At 44.9% G+C, this 20806-nt stretch overlaps 2 protein-coding genes across 3 annotated transcripts; one reads left to right on the top strand and one right to left on the bottom strand.

Annotated features, from left to right (window-relative positions):
* On the top strand, positions 3247–5197 carry LOC8058203 (dihydroflavonol 4-reductase). The gene is made up of 4 exons (XM_002455971.2): positions 3247–3480; positions 3627–3796; positions 3884–4078; positions 4214–5197. Exons 1-4 carry the CDS (start codon positions 3324–3326, stop codon positions 4859–4861), a joined length of 1170 nt encoding a protein of 389 aa, XP_002456016.1. The 5' UTR covers positions 3247–3323; the 3' UTR covers positions 4862–5197.
* Positions 7216–15058, bottom strand: LOC8058204 (auxilin-like protein 1). Of its 2 annotated transcripts, none has more exons than XM_002458160.2 (8): positions 14404–15058; positions 9811–13396; positions 9656–9731; positions 9455–9525; positions 9302–9367; positions 9121–9210; positions 8282–8458; positions 7216–7513 (listed from the first exon to the last, which is right to left on the bottom strand). In XM_002458160.2, exons 1-8 carry the CDS (start codon positions 14826–14828, stop codon positions 7478–7480), a joined length of 4527 nt encoding a protein of 1508 aa, XP_002458205.1. In that variant the 5' UTR covers positions 14829–15058; the 3' UTR covers positions 7216–7477. The 2 variants fall into 2 exon arrangements, with proteins under 2 accessions (XP_002458205.1, XP_021312404.1); XM_021456729.1 differs by having other exon boundaries at positions 7302–7513; positions 9455–9522.

The following is a 20806-nucleotide window of genomic DNA, read 5'->3' on the forward strand; positions in this document are numbered from 1 at the left end:
GTGTTTTCAAAACTACTTTGCTTCCGCTACTAAACATGTGTTGTAATAATTTCACTTGGAACTCCAATGATTGTAAAATGTGAATGATGCTTGATCATGTACGATCTTAGTTGTATGTTGGTTGAATCGAGATCTATCGAGATTTTATCGGACTACCGGGTTTATATAGGTTCAAGTCCATTAACTTGACTGCTTAAGTGGTCGCTAATTCACTTGAGTTTAAATTGGACGGTTCTGTTACACTACACACCAGATCCATGCCCATAAACCCGTTGGGTCTAGCTTTTGCCCCATTAACACACCCATGGGTAACAAAATTGACCCATATCTTTACCCTAATAGAGAAAAAAGCCATTGGGTTTCGAGTTTCGGGTACCCATTGCCATCTTTACCGACAAGTGAGCCAGGCCGAACAACCGGATGGCACGAATTATGGATGCAGCGGTGAACTTTGGCGTTTTTCTTATATTTAGTGCGGCGGGGAACAGTAGTCGATAGGGCCAGTGGCGGAGAAGCCGCAGGGGCTAGAGGAGGCGGGCGAGAGGTTGGGACATCCGAGACCAGGTTGGAGGAGGTGGGCTGGAAGAAGATGAACATGCGGAGGTCAGCTGGGGCATTGGATTAAGATCCAATGGCTGAGATAGATCATCTAAATTTTTTTAAAAAAACAGACACCTCAAAGATAACAGATCATTTTTTTTGCTAATATATATGATATTTTTACAATACAATGGGTATATTTTTTTTTTGATGGGACAGGAGGGGTTTAAGGCCCCTACTGTAATTTTATTAAAAAAAGGCAAAAGGCAAAAGCCACCAGTTACAATCATGAAACAAAGAAAGTAAGAAAGAAAATCATTAAAATAGAATTATACAAATGGTTGTAGCCATAAATCTGTATGAGGTAGGTATTTTGCCTTTGCTAGCTCTGAGAATAATCAGAGCAAACTCCTTCTTGAAGACTTGCTTGCATCTGTTGACTGAATGAGGCATACTTCTGAAAATCAAGTCATTACGCATTGACCAGATGAACCAGCACATTGTTATCAAAATTTCCATGTGGAAAGGCAAATACAGTTGAGCTTTGAGGCTCTCAACTATAAAACCCACATCGTGGCTATTGGGGATAGTTAACTGTAAAGTAGACCAGCAAGCCATAGAGAAAGGACAGTGAAAGAGCAGATGAAAAATGTCTTCATCCACACCTAAATTATAGAGAACACAATGAGAATCTGGAAGTGACATATGTTTTCATTTGAGTAAAGCTCTGGCATTCAAACGATCTTGAAGAACAAGCCAGAAGGAAAACTTTCTCTTATTTTGACAGCAGGATTTCCATAGCCATTTGAAAGCAACATGAACCTAGTGGTGTCCAATAAGCTACTTGTAAATCTTTCTTGAAGAAAAGAGAGCAGATGCCCATGATCAGGACTGTCTTGTAAGTTCACATTTTGAACTGCAGCGTTGAGCATCTGGTACTATGCAAAAGCCTCTGGTGAAAGAGGCAGGTGGAAAAGTTCATAGAAATCTTGATTGTTAGCTACCAAATAGAGTATTTTGATTCCTCACAAAAGAGAAAAGTTTTGGAAAAGCTTGACTACAAAGCACATCATTCCACAGGTCATGCCAAAGAAAGCAGGATTTACCATCTTGAATATTGACATGTGCCATGTCTTTGAATTGGGGTAAAAGCTTAAGATTATCCCTCTACCAAAAAGAACCTCTGAGAGATGCTTTGGATTGGAAGCTTACCTCCTGCATAGTATTTATCCCAAACAAGTTGTACCCAAGGGATATTTGTTTCTATTGTAAAATTTGTGAAGATGCTTCGTCAAAAGACTTTCATTATGTACTGAAAACTATCTATGTCTAGGGAACATTATTTTATGTCTAGGGAAAATTATTTTTTATGCACGTTTCCTCCATCTCAGTCACTTGAGATTGAAGAGTGTGTTCAAGCGATGGCTTCTTCTTCCTTCGAGTTTAGAAGGGAGGGCTTGGAGAGGCAGGTAGGCACGGTGGTGGCAGCAGGTTAGCTAGTGGCGAGCTAGATGGCGGGGGCATCGATGAGCGAACGAGGCCAAACAACTGGATGCTGAACTTTGGCGTTTTTCTTATATTTAGCGCGGCGGGGAACAGTAGTCGATAGGGCCAGTGGCGGGGAAGCCACAGGGGCTAGAGGAGGCGGGTGGGAGGCGGGGACATCCGAGACCAGGCTGGAGGAGGTGAGCTGGAAGAATGACGACCTGAGGAAAAAGATGAACATGCGCAGGTGAGCTGGGGCATTGTATTAACTATTAAGATCCAATGGCTAAGATAGATCATCTAAAAAAACAGACACCTGAAAGATAACAGATCTTTTTTTTTGCTAATATACATGATATTTTTAGAATACAAAGAGTACAAATTTTGTGTTCGCATATCATAGCCACTAGTTCGGAAAGCCCTCCCAAGTCCCAACTGCAAGCCACCGCAAATATATGAATTCCACAGCAACGATAGATGCTCTTGACCTCTTGTGGACGGCCCAGATTTATCTGCTGCTAGTGCTGTAATCCAAATTATTGACAGCTGACAGAATCATCAAGCGAGGAGGACAGGCAAATACAATATGCAAATTGTGCCGCTGCAGACAAGAATTACATCTTCATACGGTTGTGAACTGCAGCTATGCCAAATTAAAGGACTACAGAGAGAGGTGGAGGAACGGAGTAGCGAACAGGGGGTGGTAATGAGACGGGGAAACATCAAAGATTGGTGGGCACTGCTTCTTCTTCTTTTCACTACTGGGACATCCATGTACAGTAGTAAATAGCTAGCTTTGTTTACTACTGGATGAAAACTGAGAAGGGAGAGCACCTGCCAAGTTATGCTGGTCCTTCAAAAAAAAAAGTTTTATAGTACTACTAGGCAAACACAATTGTTTAAACCTTTGGTAGCATGTTTACAGCATGATCTGCACGCAGATATGCAGGTAGGTGCAGCGTGTGGTGCTGAACGCAGGAACCGCTGTGTCAAAACGCGCGCAGATATGCAGGTAGGTGCAGCCTGCGGTGTTGGACGGAGGATGCGCTTGTTCCCCCCCCCAAAAAAAAAAAAACGGAGGACAGAACACAAAACGTTCGTGTTTTCGTGCGGTCGCCATCAGTGCACATGACGGGTGCCGCACCGCCACCTGTATATGGCAACCTTAACACACTCTCGCGTTGCTACAGCATTATAAATCGTCATCAGACGGGGCGACTGTGGAGCATCGGAGCGGCTCAAGGAGCAAGTGATCGAGCTCATCAGTCCTGCAAGAGCTCAGAGAAACAAACCACGAAATGGCGGAGGTGGTGACAACGCCGGCGGCGATGAACGGGGGCGCGAGCGTGAAAGGGCCGGTGGTGGTCACGGGGGCGTCGGGCTTCGTCGGCTCCTGGCTCGTCATGAAGCTCCTCCAGGCCGGCTACACCGTCCGGGCGACGGTGCGCGATCCCGGTGAGTTGCATTATTGTCTCGTCGTCCTGCGTCGTCGCCGCTCGCAGGCGGTGGTACGGTGCGTGCAGTGCATCCAATAATTCCATCGATCGGTAGCAGCAGCCAAAAACTTTGATTCGCTCCGTGTCGTCGTGTTCATTCTCCAGCGAACGTTGTGAAGACGAAGCCATTGCTGGACCTTCCCGGAGCAACGGAGCGCCTGTCCCTATGGAAAGCCGACCTGGCGGTGGAAGGCAGCTTCGACGACGCCATCAGGGGCTGCACCGGCGTCTTCCACGTCGCCACGCCCATGGACTTCGAGTCCAAAGACCCTGAGGTAATAAACCACACAAGTCAACGTACGTCGTCATTGCACGCCTGCAGATATATACATATACATGCATGCATATGGTTTCCATTGCAGAATGAGGTGATCAAGCCGACGGTGGAAGGGATGATAAGCATCATGCGAGCCTGCAAGGAGGCAGGCACCGTGCGCCGCATCGTCTTCACTTCCTCCGCCGGGACGTGCAACATCGAGGAGTGGCGGAAGCCCGTCTACGACGAGGACAACTGGACCGACGTCGATTTCTGCCGTCGCGTCAAGATGACCGGATGGGTACGCACCACGCACGTCGTAGCGACTTCTCTGCTCGTCGGCCATGCATATATATATATATATATATATATATATGTGGCCAGCCCATGCATGGCGAGGGCGCTGACGATTTATGCATGTCCACCCGGCCGGCAGATGTACTTCGTGTCTAAAACCCTGGCGGAGAAGGCGGCGCTGGCGTACGCGGCGGAGCACGGCATGGAGCTCGTCACCATCATCACGACGCTCGTGGTCGGGCCTTTCCTCAGCACGGGCATGCCGCCGAGCATGATCACCGCGCTGGCGCTCGTCACGGGGAACGAGGCGCACTACTCGATCCTGAAGCAGGTGCAGTTCGTCCACCTCGACGACCTCTGCGACGCCCACATCTTCCTCTTCGAGCACCCGGCCGCCGCCGGGCGCTACGTCTGCTCCTCGTGCGACACCACCATACACGACCTCGCCGCCATGCTCAGGGATAGGTACCCCGAGTACGACATCCCGGAGAGGTTCCCAGCTGGGACTGGGATCGAGGACGACCTCCAAATGGTGCACATGTCGGCCAAGAAGCTCCAAGACCTTGGGTTCACTTTCAGGTACACGAGGATGGAGGACATGTACGACGACGCCATCCGGACGTGCCGGGAGAAGGGCCTCATCCCCCTCGCCGCTGCCGGAAGGGACGACGGCTCTGCCTCAGTGCGCGCACCCGGCGAGAGGGATGTGACGGCCACTGCCGGAGGGGACGTCTCTGCCCCAGTGCGCGCACCCGGCGGCGAGACGGATGTGACGATTGGCGCTTAGGCAACAATCGCTGGTTTGACAAAAAATTACGGCTCCCCGTGGATGATGATGCTATCAGCTATCTATCGTACGTCCCTTCGAGCGCCGCTGGCAATGCGGGAGGGAATTTACAACAACAATGCCTCGACGCGCGAAGTAAATTCGGTGTGTTTGAATTCCTTTTTTTTCTCCTGTATTATTATGTGTTGTTTTATACTGAAACAAATGTTTCTGGGCATTTTACTACAGCTAGCCCCTACAGTAGAGATCCTATAAATAAATTATCTGTAGAGGCTCTGGTGTAATAATTGTTTTGGGTCATTGAATTTGTACTATTATAATCCTTCAGCTTTTGAAGCTTATCATTGCAATTCTTTCTTCTTTAAAATATGTCGTGGCATACGTGTTCACGGAGATGCACATCTCTAGCCCGCAAAACATAAGACGCACGATATGGAAGAGGGGTTTTTTTTCCCTTAAGGCTACATTAGATTTGCTTTGAGAAGTGTACAAACACACATCTTAAAACAGTTTTATATTGAGATGTGTGTTTGTACATTTCTTAAAGCGAATTCAATGGATGAGAGAGTAAGGGCACATGACCTCAATGGCAAAATAAACTTTACCCTCTACTCTAGAGAGAGCGCCACAGTTTTTTCACTTGTAGAGCTCTACACATACGTTGACCGCCGGAGAGAAAGAGAGAGAGAGGGAGGGAGGGAGGAGGATGCGTCCAGCCTCGACGTGCCGTGCATCATGGCGTGACACTGTCGCGCCCTGATCTGCGGCACGGCGGCATCCACCACGTCACCTGCAACGACTCGGTCGCTGCCACGGTGACACTCTCGACGAGCCATCAAGCATGGTGCAGCAGTTTGATTTGAGCGTGTCATGGCTTTAGGCGCGACCACAAGTGTTAGTTTTTTAAAAAATAGAACAGTGTTAGATTTGAAAATAGTTTTTAAAAAGTGTTAACAAATAAAAAAATTGCATGCACCACCACCTTCCCATGTTGCGGCTGGGTGGGTGGGGGGTGGGGCTAGAGATTGAAGGAGCTGACCTGTAGGGTCTATGCATCAGTCGGTGGAAGGAGACAGAGGTTGCAACGGCATTTTCGTCTCTATAAAAATACAATGCACTACATGTGAGCCTAACATCTTTGCTAGCTCGTCTCTACAAAAATACAATGTACTACATGTGAGTAAGGATGAAAACGGAACGGAAATATCCCGAATCGAACCGAACCGCTTTCTATATTGGATCCGATCGAATTCGTATTTTCTTATCCGACTTTACCGTTTTCGCTTTCGTATTTTAGATGTTTCGTATTTCAAATGTAAAAGTAGAAAACGGTTTAGACATTTTTCGACCGTTTTCTACTTTTCTACTTTTAATTTGAAATATTTTGAATTCAAAATTTGGTTTAAACCGAATTTAGTCAACTGCACGGTCCCACAGCCCAATTACAGAGTACTTACGATGCATCTGTGTTCTTTCTACTAGTGGCTAGCTATGTTTCTGCTAGCTATTAATTGCTTGTTCTTATTTATATGTGGGCTAATGTATTAAATACCTAAGACCAAGAATCATGCACTTTTTAATTATTATATGCACTTAAACTTGATCGTGTATATACTTAGTAATGCACTTGGTACTACACATCGGTATTTCGTATTGAGTTTTCGTATATCGACCGTGTTCGACATAAATCCGCTCAACTTGGTTCGTTCTCGAAATCCTTGATATTTTGTAAGTTCGCGTTCGTTTTCGTGTCCAACTTTACCGTTTTCGTTTTCGTATTTCAAATGTAAAACAATTTAGAAGTTTTTCGACCGTTTTCATCCTTACATGTGAGCCTAACATCTTTGCTAGCGTAGAAACTTCGAATTGTAATGACACGGTTCCATATAGGTGAATAGTAATGGTAATTTAAAGAATTGTAATAGCACGAATCCAAATTACCCTATTTTCTTTTTGCAACGACTCAAAACACATCTGTTCATTTATAGGGAACATTTTTTATGTTACAAGCATGTTTGATGCGAGAGCTAATTGTTACTTAGCAAAAAGTTAGCTAAAATTAGCTCTAGTGCATCAAAACAGGAAAGCTAATGGATGAGCTATTTTTTCTTCGACTAGTCATTACCCAACTAGCTAACCAACCATAGCTAATTTTTCACCTCAACTAGTAACTAGTCATGTGCACCAAATAGGTCCTCATATATGATATTTTGGAATACAAAGGGTACAAATTTTCCATGAGCATATTACAGCTACTAGTTCGAGTAGAAGCCCTCCCAACTGCGAGCCACAGCAAAAATATAAACTCACACTACTTTTGTATGAGCAAAAAATGATAACCAAACGTAGGAAACTTTGCTAGGAATGGTCAAACTAATATAAAAGGTACAGAAGTACAGAACTAAAGTCTAGCAAAGGCAAAACTTGGGGATGCTAGACAAGAGGCAACACATGCTCTACTATTGCATTGATATGGATAAAAAATGACCAGAAGATGTCCTCTACAGCTGCATATTTACACCAATGTAAAAAATTAATCAGTATGGCAATGGCTACAGAGATACCTAACCAATATCCTGTACCCCGTAAAAATTAATAAGGAACCACCTATTCCCACTAGCGCTCTTCGGAATTGTACTTATTCCAAGCTTCCTGCACAATCATGGGATAAAAAGTTAGCCTCCGTCTATCGCAACAAGTAACTTGATATATTCAGAAACACAGTTATCAACAACGCAAGACTTGCTTTCGCTAGTCATTAGTAACAGCCTAACAGGTACAACATCCAAAGATTTTACCAGTGGTGTGGCCAGAGACATACTTTCGTACAGATTATTAATTCAGTATTAATTGGGTATTATTTTTGTATTTTCTTCCATGCAGCCAGTTCTGGGACATGATTTGCCTGAGTAGGCTTTTTGTCAATCATAAACTGGATGTCCTTGAAATCCTAATGGCAAGTAAGCCTTTGTTTGACATGTCTTATTATTCACACTAATCTGACTATGATAGTTGTATTGTTAATTGTTATATCCAAATGAACACGTATCTTACACATTCAGTAATGAACATGAAGGGAATGAAACAGCAATAGACCAGCAATGAGACCGTACTGCACATATATAGCCTATATATAGGTCCATCTAACAGATATCCATGTCTGGAACAGAGAATATGGATAGTATGAATGCAGAATCATGGTACTCCATTTGAAAGGAAAAAATCTAATGTGTGCGTTATAATAAGGATCTGTGAAGCACCACAGCAATGCAGAAACATCAACAGAGTCCCAGTCTCCCAGAGGTGACTGAGGCTAACAGAACTTCGGAGTAAAGCAGAAGCAATACCAACAAAAATATCGAAACTTAAGCAACTGTAGATAAGAACTAGTTTACAAAACAAGATGATCAAAGAACACACCTTAAGAAGATCAAACACCTTCTCACAAATGTATTTCTGTCTGATTGTAGCACCTCTTTGCTGCACTTTATCTGGATGGACACAAAGGGTTGCCTTCCTGTATGCCTTCTTCACACCAGCAGCTGTAATAAGATCTGTGAGGGGAACTGACTGCCAGCCACTGTCCGAACCAAGTATCTGCCCAGAAGAAGAAAAAAATGCATGATTGGCCTGATGTCTGATTCCAGTAGTGGAAGTTCAAATCCAGCATGCCAGCTCAATGATGAAATGCAGAATTGAGCTAAGTGAACTCAAGAAAGAGCTCACAGAATTATTTCGTCCAAAACTGTACCAAGAGTGAATCTCCAATGAACTGAATTATGCATGCATACTGAAATAAAAAGATATGCATGCTAAGAAAATTCTCAAAACAGATAAGATGGTATAAACATAAGTAATACATTAGTGGGAGGGCATAACCTGATGCATGGTGCTTGATTTTTTTTTCCCTTACAAACTATTTATGTTTATGCCTGACACTCTTTTAACGATATTAACATAAACAAAAATTATATATTATACACAATTGAGTTAAACCTGGTGTATATTAGTGTTTTTTAACAAAGAACACGGTGTATATTAGTTAACCATTTTTTACACTGCCTGAATGAATTTACATAGAATCCATGTTTGTTTTTTCTTTTTTTTTTTTTGACCGAAGAATCCATGTATTAGGAGTATTATTTATTGGCAATCTAATGATGGGCGCAAGAAAAGTTGCTGACAAGAACTGGTGGTAGTCCTACAGTAACCAAGATGTAAATGGTTCAAACAGAAGTCCTATAAGCCAAAACACATACATATTGCAATGTAGACAGCAATGCTCGCAGATTTCCTTCTTTTCCATTTGACCATCTCTTGACTTCAGGATCAAGAAATTCAGCCAATCTCTGTATCCAAAAGTAAACATTTCATGGATAACAAATGTTATTTTGAAACAGGAGGAATATGTTTTTCTTTCCTCGTGACCAACTATCTTACATGTTTCTCAGCCTGCTCCCTCTGCACCAGCATGTCCCGCATGTTCTTTTCAGCAAGGGCTTTTGCCTGAAAAATGGTAATGATGAGGGCTGCCACAGGCTAGGCAAAACAAACAAGAAAAGAAGACAACATAGCAATAGCATTGGAGTATACCGCTCGCTCAGCTGTGCGTTGGTGCCTTTCCAATTTTGCTTTATGTCGTAGAGCTGACTCAACCTCAACTACTATAAATAGCAAACATGACAAAGCAAGCCAAGTCTCATGTGTCAAATAAGATAACAGTATAGAAATATTACAGAAAATTGGACACAAATACTTGAACTATCTTGCAGTAGGATATACTTCTAGCAATACCTTCAACACAAGAATCCATGCTTTTTCCATGCTTATTATAAGCTGTCTTCTCAAATGATGCCTCCTGTTGATTATCCTGTGTCAAGAATGTGGATTAGAACAGTATTTAGTTTGTGTATGCAACAAAAAAATGCATACATAATGACATCAGCTACCTGATTAGGTGCCTTAAAACTATCCTTGAAGGAGGACCTGAACTTTCCCATTCGCTCCTTTGCATCTACAGCAGCTTTTGCCTTTTCAATTGCCCTCTCCCGAGCTTCAGCAGTTGCTCTCTCAACTGCTGCACGTTCTGCTTTCATTCTAGCTTCTCTCGAAGCCTGCTCCAGAGCTGCTTGAGCAGTTGCCTTCTCTTCTTTCTCGCGAGCTTCTGCAGATGCTCTTTGACGTGCTGAGGTGATCCTTTCTAACGCTATTCTTTCAGCCTTAGCACGAACCTCTGCAAATGCCCTCTCGTGTGCTTCTCTTGTAGCTCTCTGAACAGCCAGCCTATCTTTTGCTCGCTCCATTTCCCGTTCCTTCTCTTCTTCCAACTCTCTTCTCCGTCTCTCTTTATCTTGTTCCATCTCAGTTCCCATTTTGCATTCTTTTTCTTTCTCTTCATCAAGTCTTACCTCCTTCTCGACTTCTCCTTCAGCCTCTTTTATGTCATTCCTCACTTTAGTTCTCTGAACATTAAGATTCTCTTCTCTTGATTTTAGAGTAGTTTCTGATGCAGTGTCATCTGCAACCTTAGGTCTAATGTCACTGTCCAAGTAAAAAGGTTGCTGGTCCATGAACCTTGCATTTGATATATTGTCTTCTCCCTCTGTTTCTTCTATCCCGCTTCCAATATTTTGCCCTTCTTCTGACACTGTACAATTTCTGGTTGGAATTTCTCTACCTGCTTCTCTGCAATCCACTTCAAGATTTTCAAGAATAAGAGTGCTTTCATCAGCCTTCTCAGCAGAAACAGACTCAGGTTTTTGAGAAAGGTGCTGCATGCTACTGCATGCTTCTGAAAACGAAGCTTGCAGATTATGTGACATTGTGCTCATCTTCATGGCATAATCACTGCCACCATCAGTAATAAGTTCATCAGCAGAATCAAATAGATTACTATCTCTGTCACTACTTACATTAAATTCTGCACATACATCTTTGGGCTTTATGCAGACAACGGTTTCCATGGATTTCTGCCCTTCCCTACTGTCATGGTTTAGTACTTCTGCCACTGTATTTTCAACATTGTCCAGCAAGCAGTCTTTAGTCTCTCTTTCCTTTCCATGGGATATTGTATCACTGACTCTGTCCATTCTGTTATCCAAATCTTGGGGTGCCCATGACCCTTGTGATTCTTGGCACTGATATGGATCTTTGTCAAAAATACCACATGTTCTCACATTTGATTCCATGTCTCCTACAAATATATCAGCTTCTGCTTCTTCATATTCACTTTCATTAGCAATACCACTTCCTGAAGTAACATAACCTTCCTCTTCAGCAGATCCAGCAACCTGATCCATATCTCCCTCTTGAAAATCTTCATGCGCATCAGCTTTCTCCTCAATACCGAATTTTGTCATTTTTTCATGGATGAGTGAGTCTGAATTTAATTCATTTGCTCTTCCATTTTTGTTCTGTTGGCGTGATTCATCAACAAAACTGAGTAGCTTTTCTTCCTCAAAATTCAAATAAGATTTGGAAGACTCTTCTAATTTTGATATTTTCACTTCAATTTCCTTGATCTCATCAGCATTAATAACATTAGAATGTCCCTGTAAAATCTGACTCCTTTCTGAAGTACAAGGCAACCCATCCATGCATGGAAGCTGAAGTTCCTCTTTACTGTTGACATCTTGGTTAGAGTTTCCTACCAATGGAGTTTCCTCAGCTGTGCTTTCAGAATGATTTTCATTACCATTGGCATGACCTCCAGATAAACAAGGTTCCGAAAGTGTACTGGAGATTTCTGGATTAGCATGGACCCCTGCGGGTAAATTATTCATGTATGAAATCTCAAATTGCGCATCATTTCCGTGGCCTAGAGAATTCCCCACCCCTGGACATTGTTTTAAATGGGAATCGGTTGCCTCTTGGGATGCCACCCTTTCATCACAAGGAGGAACTTCTGGAAACCTAGGTGCCTTTTCTTCAGCCTCCACGAAAGCTATACCATCCTTTCCCAGATTTACATGCTCTGTTCTAAGAACTGTAGTACTGTTACTGCCCCACAACTTCCTAAACCTTTTCGGCTCACCTGCAAAACCCCCTTCCTTTACTTTCTCAGACTGGTCGAGCTTGTTGGAAGAATTTGTCATCAGACCATTATTTCCTTTGGTGGGCTCTTGATACGTCACCCTTTCATCACAAGGAGTAACGTCTGGCGACCTAGGAGTCCTTTGTTCAGCCTCCACAGAATCTATACCATCTTTTCCCTGATTTACATGTTCCGTAACTTCTGGAGACCTTGGAGCCTTTTGTTCATCCTCCACACAATCTATATCATCTTTTCCCCGATTTACATGTTCAGTTCGCAGACATGTTCTGTTGTTAGTATCCCACAACTTCCTAAACCTTTTTGATTCACCTGCAAAGCCACCTGACTTTTCATTCTCAGACCGGTCAAGCTTGGGTAAGGAATTTGTCATCAGACCATTGTCTCCTTTGCAAGCAGCTTCATTAGTTTTGCTTTTCTGATCATTGCTAACCAATTCATAAAAATCAGCATCTGACGTCCACTCTCCTAATTGTTCTAGTTCACTGCCATTGTGCGTCGTCTCCTGATGCTTCCCTGGTGATATAATCCCTTTTTTGTCATGATCGCTGTGAACAGGCTTAAGTGCACCACTGCCCATGACTTTATCCAGCGAAGCCATATCATTGCTTTGATTTTCCTCTCTTGCCAATCTTCTCATATTCAGCTTTTCTTCAAATACATGCACTTCTTCAGGTGCATTGTATTCCTTAATTTCAGTTGATTTTGTGCTTCTGTGATGAGCTGGCCGCTTACGTAGTTTAAAACTGCCGCCTTTTCTCTCCATCAATTCTTTTGCAGCTTTTAATCTGGCTTCAGCAAATTCCATTGCTTCCTTCATAGCAGCAGCAGCAGCAACTGAGTTAGGATTCACATCAGAATCTCCATTTTCATTGCTTCCCTTTTTATTAAGCAATTTAGATGGGGGCATCGGTGGTGGTTGTACTTTGATAGGTGCTGCTGGAAGGTTGATGTTGGATACCCTTAAGAATGGATAGTCAGGGGAAGGTGCTTCCTCGCTTGACACTGAATGGGTGCTAGACCTCTTGTCGTCATTTTCATCCTGACAAATATTTTCAGAGATGGGAGGGCATGTTGGGATATGTTGCTGCTGATCAATTACATAAGCACTATCAGCACTCTCCAGGCTGGAATCTGCAACATTTGGTGGGCTCATCTTTTCTTTCACGCCATTAGCATGTTGTGTACCAATGTCCATTACTGGGACACAATCCATTTCTGAATCATTTGACAAATTGCAAGAGTCGACCACATAGCTTATTGAAGGTTCTACTATGCAAGCAGTCACTTCAACAAGCTCATCTGGCCTTCCCCTGGTGATCTTGTTATATGACATAGTGAATGTTTGTTCGCCATCTGGAGGAAAGGATACTGGATGAAATTGCTCGTCGTCAAAGTGCCTGCCTGAACCAGCGTCTGGAACTTGTTGATAGAGTATAGATGGCTCAGCATCCAACTCGGCAGATTCTTTTCTAGTTGACGATCTGTAGATATGGAAGTAATGAGCACAAGTCAGAAACAATAAAACATGGCATGTGCATTCGGTCTCCTCAATGATATCAAAAGGTCAGTCCACTTTACACAGCTAAGAATTCCCCAAAAAGACACAAAGAACTATAAAACAATGAATTAAAAAAAGATGAAGGTATCTAAAGGAATTATGTTGTTGAACTTAATAGGGAAGCAGGCCCCATTGCACTACAGGAGTACACTTTTAGGTAAAATGTTCCACAACATGTTTTGGGAACCTAGGATCAGAATTCGTAACTGACTGCCATCATCATGACACATATCTAGTTCACCTCTTAATGAAACACGTGAAAACAATGCACGTTCGCGGAAAAAAAATGGCACATATCTTGTCAACAAAGAAAACACAAAATTAAATTTAATAGTGAAAATTCAAGATTGCACAGGCATCTCTCCAAGTCTTCCAGCTCACAACCACTCCGAAGTGGAGAAGAAAAAAAGACAGTACTTCAACACAAAGGAACTACTTTTGTGCGAAAGGACTTCCTAAAACAACTCCAGATATATACAGTATCTAGCGTCTTCAATCGTGAGCATTGAGGCCCGTGACGAAATGTAGCACTTCACCTAACATAATCACCTTTATGGATCAGAAAAAATTGCAGTACACGTAGCTTGGAAACGACATTCCACCATCCTACTCGCACAAAATTAGCCGAAATAGTAAAGGTGAGGGGAACCAAACCAAGGCGTAAATTGGTAACGCAAAGGCAGCATTTCATCGCCCAAAAATGGTGTGCGGTAAAGATGAGCAATCCCTCTACAGTGCAGAACCTAGTAGCCTCATTAACCCCATTATTTTATTATCTCTAAAAGCGCCAGCAAAAGAAGAGCCCTCCCCTAAAACTAAAAGCGGAGCATAATTCATGGCCCGCACGATGAGCCTGACGCAACAGTGCCACAATGCACGGGAAGGGGGGAAAAACGAAATCCTGAAATGGGGGGCAGAGCTAGCTCGTACCTTGAGCTCCCGCTCGGCGACGCGATCTCCTCCAGCAAACACTCTGCGCCAGGAAGCATGTCCTCGTACGGCACCGCGAAGTCCCCGAAGTCGAACCGGCCGAAGATCTCGCCGTACCCGCCGTCTCCGTCTCCGCAGGCAACGGCCGGCGGCAGGTCGAGGTAGGGGATGGAGCAGGAGGCGGCGACTCCGCCGAACACCTCGGCGTAGTCCGCCGGCGCGGTCGTCCCCGCCCCCGCGGCAGCGGCGAACGCCGGAGGCGGCGGCGCGAACCGCGGGGGCCCGCCGAACACATCGCCGTAGGAGGACGCCGCCGCCTGCGCCGCCAGTGCAGCCGCGGCAGCGTCCGACGCCTTCCGCCTGTGCCGCCGCTCCCTGTGCGGCCGCCGCGGCGGCGCCGGCGCCGTGGCAAGTGGGTCCTCCATGGCCGTCGGCGGCGCCGTCTTCAGTCGGAGGAGATTAGTAGGGACGGGCGGACGGCGAGGCAAGCGAAGCAGGGGGAGGACGAGGAGCGGAGACTGTGAGGTGAGACCCACCGCGTGCCACCGGCTTTGGCGATTCAAATAGGTTTGGTTCGATGGAGCCGGGGGTTTGGGGGAATGAGGAGGACTGATGATGGATGAATCGAGTGGGATGGTAGGGTAAGTGGAGCCGGGTGCAGGTGGCGTTTTTATTTGGGTTGGGTCGACGTGGTGGGGCCGGGTGCCCGTCCAGTCACCACTGTCCGTCCTCGGCGTCCGCGCGGGGTCAGAGTAGGTTGTCCGCCGGCGACTTGCGGTCACCGAGGTAGGAGTAACAGTAAACGCTGTTGTAGTGTTTTTTTTTTTTGTGAGAAGCTGTAAAAATTTGTTATTTGCCCTTGGAACTTTTACGGGCCGCTATGTACTGTACAACACTAAACGGCCCAACCCCAAATTAGCGACTAGTAAACGGCAACCAACCAGCCTGCACATCCAACCTCGCCAGCGGCCAGGGCCAGGACAAAAAATGTTGAGCAAGGCTAATAACACAGTCGATGGCTGGTTGTTCTTACAGTCTACTTATATAGTGGTTAGCTCTTCATTATTAATATATAGTATACTTGTTTTTCTTCTAAACTTTTTTGGTTCTTGTGTCTAAGTCGGCTGTAAGCTTACAGCCCGCTTTCACTCTCTCTCCTCTTCTCTTTTTTCCCAGCTCACCATTTAGCTGGCTTACAGCTTAGGTCATGCGAGCGAAGGAACCATTATGGGTGTGTTTGGTTCACTTTTTCGACTTGGCTTGGCTAGCCAACTAAGCCAGGTACTCTAAGCCTGGCTCTCCCAATGCAAGAGGCAGTTGTTTGGTTCACTTGACTTAGCTAAGCCTGGATTCCTTTGATCATCAGCTTAAATACAGTCACCTCTTTCTTGTTCTGGTAGCTTTACCTCTCTAAGACATTACATCAAACGGTTGGTGGGCACTAAAATCTTCACCACGCCATAGATGAGCTCTACCTCGCTAACGCTGCCAACAAGGAAGAAGAGGGCTCGCCGGCACTGCTGGACCGACGCGGTAACGACAACATAGCCCAACTCCTCCATGGCTCGGCACTCCTCCTTGGCCGGCACTGCTGGACCGAATGCGTCGCGAAGGAGGAGTAGCACGGCGAGGCAGAACCGTGGCGCCCAGCTGTACTGCGCCCCGCCGAGCCTGTAGGCCACGACGGGAGCCGCTCGCCGCCGGGCCCGCCACGAACGCGCGCCAGTGCGTCGCGGAACGCGGCACCAGGTCCTCCAGGTCGAACGGCGGGCCACGAACCCGGAGCTGCCACAGACGCCCGAAGAAGATGAGCTTCTTGAACAAGCAGGCGCCGACCATGGCATCGAGCTTCTCACGGTCGCGCCGGCCAAGGCATCGAGCAGGGCGCCAGATCTGGAGGAGGAGAAGCCAAACACACCCTATGATAGTGTGGTGCGTGAACAGTGAAGTGTGAACGTGCGACTGGCTTTCCTTAACTTGTCGAAGAGGAAAGGGTAAGCCAACACGACATTGGCAGAATAATGCCGTGCCGGAAACGTGGAAAGAGATGGACGACGACGAGCGAAAGGTGGTGGGTGGACTGGTGGTGGTGGCGGAGTGCCGGAGCACGACGTGCGGAGGGAGAGCCGGCAACGGGCGGGAGCGGGAGATTTTTGCTTGGACAGGCCGGACCGACAACGAGTCTTGTCGGTAAGCAGAGCCGCGCCCGTGCGATGCGATGCGATGCGATTCGGGTGGTTTTCCTGCACCGATCTGCATGGTTAGTATTTGGCGCAAATTAAGGCCTTGTTTAGTTCTAAAAAATTTTACAAAATTTTTCAGATTCTCCGTCACATCGAATCTTTAAACGCATGCATGGAGTATTAAATATAGATGAAAATAAAAATTAATTGCACAATTTGGTCGAAATTGACGAGACGAATCTTTTGAGCCTAGTTAGTCTATGATTGGACAAATTTTGTCAAATACAAACGAAAGTGCTACAGTATCAATTTTGCAAAATTTTTTGGAACTAAACAAGACCTAAAGAGACAAACCTGACGTGTGACACGGGCACATGGTGCGTGCGCTAACTGCATGCCGCGTACGTGGACCGCGCAACAGCAAGGGCAGGCAGCGAAATGGAGATGTCGATCGATGATGGTTCCTCTTTTCAGCATCTGCAATGCACTGACAAGGGTGGATTTTGCTCCGATATAGAGTTGTAGTATGTATATGGCGTGCGGGTGATCCCAGTGGGTGTATGTTCCCCTTGGACACAAAATGATTGTCTTCTGTTTGGTCCTCTCAATTCATCATAGACGTACGTATTGTTGAATATAATGGGCCATTAGCCCATATTTATATTTGATGATTAATTCAAGGGCCCATAATTAATGCTATAATAAAAATGGTTTAGTACCATATTGATGATTGACCATGTGTTAACTCAACTTAAATAGGTGGCCTTTGTTAGCCTCTATGGAGAAGTTGAGGGAGGATGAAGGGGTGCCACACGCGCGCGCCGCCGCCGCCGAGCCCCCGTCCCGATCCTCTGCGCGCACAGAGATCGGGAGAGCAGACCTCCGGAACCCGACGCCACCTGCTCGGGTGTTGCGGGCAATCAGGTTTTTGGGGAGCGTCTTCCGCGACTGCTCACCGGCGAGATCGTCTTCTTCCACTCCGGCGGGTCTTCTTCCTGGTGGACGTTCGCGCGGATCGAGATCGACTACTTCGTCTTCTTCCTGGTGGACGTTCGCGGGACTGCACTGCGAACATCTTCCTGCACCGACTGTGGTCCGCTACTTCGAGCAACGCACTATGTCGACTAGTGCGAATGGAGCCGCCGGTGCCTTCGGCACTGGTCCCTCCTCTGGGTACAATCTTAAACGATTGTTTTTCGTTTTCAGTATGTCTGCTGTTGTTGCAGTAGTATTTGCAATGTTTGTCTCTAATCTGAGTAGTGATAAAATTGCACACGTGCACATATATGCCACCACAATATTATGCGTAATTTTCTGGATTAAATCAAACAGTAAAATGTCTAAATTTCTAACAATCCAAAAACCTGATATTAGGCATTTTTCTGCTAGTGGTTTTGCTGCTGCGTTAAAACCGGATGCGTTCGATGGTTCAAACTATAAGCGGTGGCGCGCGAGAATGACATTGTGGTTGACTGCTATGAGTTGTTATGACGTCGCGAAGGGGAAGCCTGAACAGTTTACTCCTGAGGAGGAGAAAACGTTCATGGCTGCTGATAACCTCTTCAGAGGCGCCGTCATAAGTGCGCTCGATAAAAAGTATGTCGACATCTATATTATTTGCTCCACTGCTAAAGAATTATGGGATGCGCTTGAGGCCAAGTTCGGGGTTTCTGATGCTGGTAGCGAGCTGTACCTCATGGAACAATTGTTTGATTACAAGATGGTGGATAGCCGTTCTGTGATTGAACAAGCACATGAGATACAGGCACTAGCTAAGGAACTAGAACAATTTCCTTGTGTGTTGCCTGAAAAGTTTGTGGCCGGCGGTATAATCGCTAAGCTGCCACCTTCTTAGAAGGATTTTGCTACTTCTCTAAAACATCAGAGGAAAGAGTTTGGTCTTCTGAACTCATGGGAACTCTTGATGTTGAGGAGAAGGCGAGAGCAAAAGATACACATGGGAAAGGCGTTGAGTCTTCTAGTGCCAATGTGGTGCAGAAGAAAAAGCAATTCGCATTCCGTAATAAGAAAAAGAACAAGCAAGAGAACAAGCAAGGAGCAAACCCGAAGCAAAAACAAACTGCAACTTTTAAGAAGAAAAAGGCAGAAGGAGGCTGCTTTGTTTGCGGTAGCGATGACCACTGGGCGAGTGGTTGTCCAGACCGCAAATTTAAACGAGAAGAGAAAAAGTCAGTAAACATGGTCATTAGCGAGGCTGAAGGAGGAACATCTGGGTATGGTAATTATTTACCTACTTTTTTTTCAGTCTGTCATTCACCTGAGTGGTGGATGGATACTGGGGCTAATGTTCATGTGTGTGCTGACATCTCTTTGTTTTCTTCTTATCAGGCCGGCAACACTGGAGCCTTACTGATGGGGAACGGATCTCATGCGCGTGTTCTTGGTGTTGGTACGGTCATTCTGAAGTTCACTTCGGGAAAGACGGTGCTGATGAAGAACGTGCAGCATGTCCCCTCCATCAAAAAGAATCTAATTAGCGGCTCACAGCTTTGTAGAGATGGCTACAAAATAGTCTTTGAGGCCAATAAAGTTATACTTTCAAAGTTTGGAACTTTTATTGGTAAAGGTTATGATTGCGGAGGCTTGTTCCGCTTATCCATGCATGATGTGTGTAATAAAATCGTGAACCATACTGTGATTTCGAATGAGTCGAATATTTGGCATTCGCGATTTTGTCATGTTAATTATGGTTGTTTAACGCGGCTAGCAAATATGAATTTAATCCCGAAATTTAATTTAGTCAAAGGTTCTAAGTGCCATGTATGCGTGCAATCCAAGCAACCTCGCAAGCCTCACAAGGCTGCGGAGGCGAGGAACTTGGCACCATTAGAATTAATCCATTCCGATCTATGCGAGATGAATGGTGAGTTGACTAAAGGTGGTAAACGATACTTCATCACTTTTATAGATGATTGTACTAGATTTTGTCATGTGTACTTGCTTAAAACAAAGGATGAAGCATTACAATATTTTAAAACCAATAAAGCTGAAGTAGAAAATCAACTTGAGAGGAAAATTAAACGCTTAAGGTCCGATCGTGGTGGAGAATATTTTTCAAGTGATTTTTCTGACTTCTGCGTAGAACATGGAATTATTCATGAGAGGACACCACCATACTCACCACAGTCCAATGGGATTGCCGAAAGAAAGAACCGTACTCTAACTGAGATGGTTAACGCCATGTTAGAGACTTCGGGTCTATCTAAGGAATGGTGGGGTGAGGCGATATTGACAGCGAGTCATGTCCTGAATAGAGTTCCTACTAAGAATAAAGAAATCACACCATTTGAGGAATGGGAAAAGAAAAGAGTAAATGTCTCTTATTTGCGTACTTGGGGTTGTTTGGCTAAAGTGAATGTGCCAATAAACAAGAAACGCAAACTCGGACCTAAGACAGTTGACTGTATTTTCCTTGGTTATGCTACTCACAGCATAGGGTATAGGTTCTTAATCATAAACTCTGGAGTACCAGATATGCATGTTGGTACTATAATGGAATCTAGAGATGCAACATTCTTTGAAAGTGAGTTTCCTATGAAAAGTACACCTAATATTTCTAGTCATGAGTCTATAAACTCCCATGAGCAATTTATTCCGATAGAACAAACTGAGGAACCCCATGTTCACTATCCTGAGGAGGATGATAATGTAGTCACTCGAACGAGCAAAAGACAAAGAAAAGTGAAGTCTTTTGGAGATGACTATATTGTGTACCTCGTGGATGATACCCCAACAACCATTAAAGAAGCATTTTTCTCTCCTGATGCTGACTTGTGGAAGGAAGCAATAAGGAATGAGATGGATTCTATAATGTCTAATGAAACTTGGGAAGTGGTTGAACGACCTTATGGGTGCAAACCTATAGGGTGCAAATGGGTGTTTAAGAAAAAGCTTAGGCCTGATGGTACAATTGAGAGGTACAAGGCTAGGCTTGTGGCTAAGGGTTATACCCAAAGAGAAGGGGAAGATTTCTTTGATACTTATTCACCTGTTGCCCGTTTGACCACAATTCGAGTGTTATTGTCTTTGGCTGCCTCTCATGGTCTTCTCATTCATCAGATGGATGTGAAAACAGCTTTCCTAAATGGAGAGTTAGAGGAAGAGATCTATATGGATCAGCCTGATGGATTTGTAACAAGTGGTGAAAAGGGCAAGGTGTGTAAGTTATTAAAATCCCTTTATGGCCTAAAACAAGCTCC

Source organism: Sorghum bicolor, chromosome 3 (genome assembly GCF_000003195.3).
Source record: "Sorghum bicolor cultivar BTx623 chromosome 3, Sorghum_bicolor_NCBIv3, whole genome shotgun sequence".
Taxonomy (NCBI): Eukaryota; Viridiplantae; Streptophyta; class Magnoliopsida; order Poales; family Poaceae; genus Sorghum; species Sorghum bicolor.

What these genes read in the sequence shown, in the direction of transcription:
- LOC8058203 (XM_002455971.2), top strand. Translation starts at nt 3,324, where the DNA reads ATGGCGGAGGTGGTGACAACGCCGGCGGCGATGAACGGGGGCGCGAGC. An exon ending in GGCGACGGTGCGCGATCCCG is followed by an intron (nt 3,481 to 3,626) that starts GTGAGTTGCATT and finishes TTCATTCTCCAG; the next exon opens with CGAACGTTGTGAAGACGAAG. An exon ending in TCGAGTCCAAAGACCCTGAG is followed by an intron (nt 3,797 to 3,883) that starts GTAATAAACCAC and finishes TTTCCATTGCAG; the next exon opens with AATGAGGTGATCAAGCCGAC.
- LOC8058204 (XM_002458160.2), bottom strand. Translation starts at nt 14,828, where the DNA reads ATGGAGGACCCACTTGCCACGGCGCCGGCGCCGCCGCGGCGGCCGCAC. An exon ending in GTTTTAAGGCACCTAATCAG is followed by an intron (nt 9,732 to 9,810) that starts GTAGCTGATGTC and finishes TTCTTGACACAG; the next exon opens with GATAATCAACAGGAGGCATC. An exon ending in AACGCACAGCTGAGCGAGCG is followed by an intron (nt 9,368 to 9,454) that starts GTATACTCCAAT and finishes ACCATTTTTCAG; the next exon opens with GCAAAAGCCCTTGCTGAAAA.